The 4,012-nt window shown below is 49.8% G+C and overlaps 1 protein-coding gene across 1 annotated transcript; it reads left to right on the plus strand.

Moving 5' to 3' along the window:
• The first annotated feature begins 574 nt into the window (after window positions 1-574).
• Window positions 575-1,522, plus strand: LOC119565153 (olfactory receptor 52R1-like). Its single transcript, XM_037889593.1, has one exon. It carries the CDS (start codon window positions 575-577, stop codon window positions 1,520-1,522), a length of 948 nt encoding a protein of 315 aa, XP_037745521.1.
• Window positions 1,523-4,012: the final 2,490 nt, after the last annotated feature.

Below are 4,012 nucleotides of genomic sequence, written 5' to 3' on the forward strand. Positions count from 1 at the left end.
ATAGATTCACAGGGTATAAGGCCATTTGATCATCCAGCCTGACCTCCTGTATAACACAGGCCATTCAATTTCACCCAGTTACCTGTGAACTGAGATCCATGTCTTCTCTGTGGCTAAGGCCTGGTCTTCACTAGGCTTTTATTTCAAGGAATCATGGAGGCGCAGGGTGAGAAGGAATCGCAGGGGTCATATAGTCTAACCCCCTGCCAAGATGCAAGGTTTGTTGGGTCTAAACCATCCCTTACAGATGGCTATTTTGCTTCCTTTTCAAAACCTCCCCCAAAGGAGCTTACACAAGCTCCCGACGCTTCTGTTCCAATGTCCTCCTGTTCTTAGACTTTGGCAGTTTATCTGAGATTTAACCTAAATCTGGAAAGCTGTGTGAAGGGCGACCGATCTGCTTCACCAATGAGAACAGCCTCCAGTTGTCTCATATTACCATTTTCTCTCCATACAGGCATTTGTACTGCGACCATCCCCTAGAGGCTGGGCACATACAGGAAGTCAGTGGGACGTACGGTACCTGCAGGACACACCGTTCTGCCTCAGAGTTGGAAACCTTCTCCCCAACTCCATGTCAGATTCCAACACAACCAACTTCACCAATCCCTCCACCTTCATTCTGCTGGGCATTCCTGGCCTGGAGGCGGCCCATGTCTGGATCTCCATCCCCTTCTGCACCATGTATGCAATAGCCATCTTGGGGAACTTCACCATCCTGTTCATTGTGAAGAGAGAGCCAAGCCTCCATGGGCCCATGTACTATTTCCTCTGCATGCTGGCTGTCACAGACCTGGTCCTCTCTACGACCATCTTCCCAAAAATGTTGAGCATCTTCTGGTTCAATTCCAGGGAGATCAATTTCAGTGCCTGCCTTACCCAGATGTACTTCATTCACTGCTTCTCAGCGATGGAGTCTGGGATCTTTGCGGCCATGGCTCTGGATCGCTACGTGGCCATCTGCCATCCCCTGAGACATTCTACCATCCTGACAAACCCCATCGTGGCCAAGATTGGCCTGGCCATGGTGCTACGCTGTGGGATGCTCGCACTGCCCTATCCCTTCCTGGCGAGGCAATGGCCATATTGCAGAACCAACATCATCCCTCAGCACTTATGCTTGCACATGGCCGTGGTGAATCTGGCCTGCGCCGACATCCGCGTCAGTAGTTACTACGGACTCTTTGTGCAATTCAGTGTGATGGGTCTGGATGGGATTTTTATTGTTGTGTCCTATATCCAGATCCTCAGGGCCATCTTCAGCCTCCCCACAAAGGATGCTCGGCTCAAGACTTTTGGGACCTGTGGCTCCCACCTCTTTGTCATTTTAACCTTTTACGTCCCACGTCTCTTCATCTCCCTCCTGTACCGGTTTGGCCAGAATGTGGCTCTGAATTTCCACGTTCTCCTTTCCAGAGTTTACCTCTTCATGCCCCCCATGCTAAACCCCATCATCTATGGGGTAAGGACCAAACAGATGTGGGACAGGCTGCTCCAGCTCTTTACTCATGAAAGGGCGTAATGGTTTCTCCTCAGGCTCTGACTCTCAGATTGAGCTACGTGCAGACCTGGCTGGTTATATGGTGCTGGACCCTCTTCCCTGAATCACTGACTGGACAGTGAAAGCGATATTTAATCCTTTCATGGCCTTACTGCGCTGTGTCAGCGTGAAAAACGGAGGAATCGGTCTGTGTACAATTTATTAATTCATAGGGTTCCCACCTTACTAATTGCTGATAACTGGACCCCTGAGGCCCCGTGCCCTGCCCTGCTTGTACCCCCAAGGCCCTGCCCCACCTCTTTTCCCAAGGCCCCTCCTCTGTTCCTATCTCCTCTCCTCCCCAACCCCATCCACTCCTGGTTCATTTACACTCCCCTCCCCACCCCCAGCTGGGCTCCCTCTGCTCCAGGAAGCCAGGAATCCTTAAAAAAGCAGCTGAGGTTGGGAGCAGTGTTGTGCTGCAGCTGGGCGAGACTGTGCATCTTACAGCTTGTGGGCCCTAAAGCTCAGCCACAGACCCCTGAGGGAAGAGACCATTGTGTGGCTTTTTTCTTTAGCTTTCAGCTCCCTGTTGTTCCTAATTCCTGGAGGCCTCAATGGGGATGGGCTGGGAGCCCTTTGCCCTGAGCCGGGGCTTACGGCCAGGGCAAGGGATCAGCTTTGAAGCTCAGTGGACAACAGGTGTGAGTGGTGGAAGGAGAAGCCCCTGTGTTAGTTGGGAAGGCAGGATGCTCAGAAGAGGCCAGGGTGGGTTCGGTAGCTCACAGGGAGGGAGATAAACAGCAAGCCTTCCATTAGCCAGGTATTTACACACGTACACGCCACCTTCTCTGGAACTACAGGGCACCCGTTGCCCAGGGGCTGAAGCTGAGTCTAACGTGAGCTCTGCAGGATGCTTTTCATCACTACATCTAGAATTTCTTTAACTAGGGAGCATTATCCCCATGTCATGGATGGATTTAGACACGCAGCGATAACCTGATTTACCCAAGGCCACACAATGAGACAGTGGCAGAGCGGGAATAGGAACTCGGAGCCCTGACCCTCCCCCCTCAGCACCATTTCTCTGGTCATGAATGAATCCGTGGCAGAGCTGGGACTCTTCGCTCCCAGCTCAATGGTCTCTGCTGATGCTTTATTTCTAGCTAATTGTCTTGGGCCAAATCCTCAGCCGGTGTAAGTGGGAGCAGCCCCACTGAAATCAGGAGAGATCCCCTCACTAGAGAAACCAATGGAGAGAGAGCACCAGGCCTCTGTGCTGCTGCAGAGACTTCACGAGCTGGGTCTGAGGGAGACTAAGCAAGGGATTGGCAGCTAGGGACTCATGGCCTATGCTCCCGTCTCAAGACACTTCCCTTCATGCTGCCTCACTTTCCCTGTCTGTAACAGGGGGATACCTCTTCGGACTAGTGAGCAATAGTCTGTGTATCACCCATGAACAGTGATCTCTGTCTTCGTGTCTTACCATGCTTCAGTGGGACACAGCTGTGGAAGCCAAATTCAGGACAAACTACTGAGAAATGGAGCAGACTCACCCCAGACTGGTGGGTATTCTATCATTAGATTATAACAAGCCAGTAACAAATGTAAATTTTTGTCTCAGCACACTGGTTAACTAAGAGCCTAAGATACAGACTCCTGAGGCATCCCTTCCTTTCCCTCACAACTTGAACACTGGACTCCATGATGAGTGGTCAGTGGAAACCAATTTCACCACATATAGGGTCATTCTAATCTCAAGAGACCAGCCACTTAGCCAGGTTAATATATAACTCAGAATTTACCCAGTGATCACACTGCTGCCAGTCCTTGAGCATTTAAATCTAAAAGTTTAACAATAAAAGAAAAAGAAGACGTATTAACTCTTTATTGATGAGCCACATACTAGTGATTTTTCAGTGTTCATACATCAGGATCACATCAGTGATGGAATAAACTCCTAACTTGCAAAAGTCTCTCTGGAAATTACCCAATCAGGCTGAGCTTCATCAGTCTTTGTTCTGAGCTTCTGCATTGGAAACCCAGACCAGAGAACCGAAGAGAACACGGAGATATCTCGGGCGTTCTTTTATTTTTTCTCCCCTGTGCATGGAATTTTACTGTCCCAAAGAAAGCTCACAGTCCAGGGGCCTGTCACGTGTCCTTGCTCTCTCTGATGACTCACAAGGGCAGCCGTTGCCCATATTCTTGAAGAGCTGTGATTCTTCTATGGCCCATTGTCAGAGTTAGGAGTCCTTGATGGGCTAATAACACACAGCTGTCTGTCCTTCATGCAAATTCTACCTGAGGGGTGCTACCCAGTAGGAAAACACGTGTAAGATACCAGTACATCGCCAGTGTTCAGAGCTTCAGAGACAGCGATGATACACGCACCTAAATAGGATAGTCATACTGAACAAATCATGACTTTCCCACTGACACCTGACAGGACACACTTGGTACAAGCTTTGTAGCAGTTGTATAACCGCGGTAGCAACAATGTCAACAATGGTCATTGTTCAATCACACAGC

This window comes from Chelonia mydas, chromosome 1, assembly GCF_015237465.2.
Source record: "Chelonia mydas isolate rCheMyd1 chromosome 1, rCheMyd1.pri.v2, whole genome shotgun sequence".
NCBI lineage: Eukaryota > Metazoa > Chordata > Testudines > Cheloniidae > Chelonia > Chelonia mydas.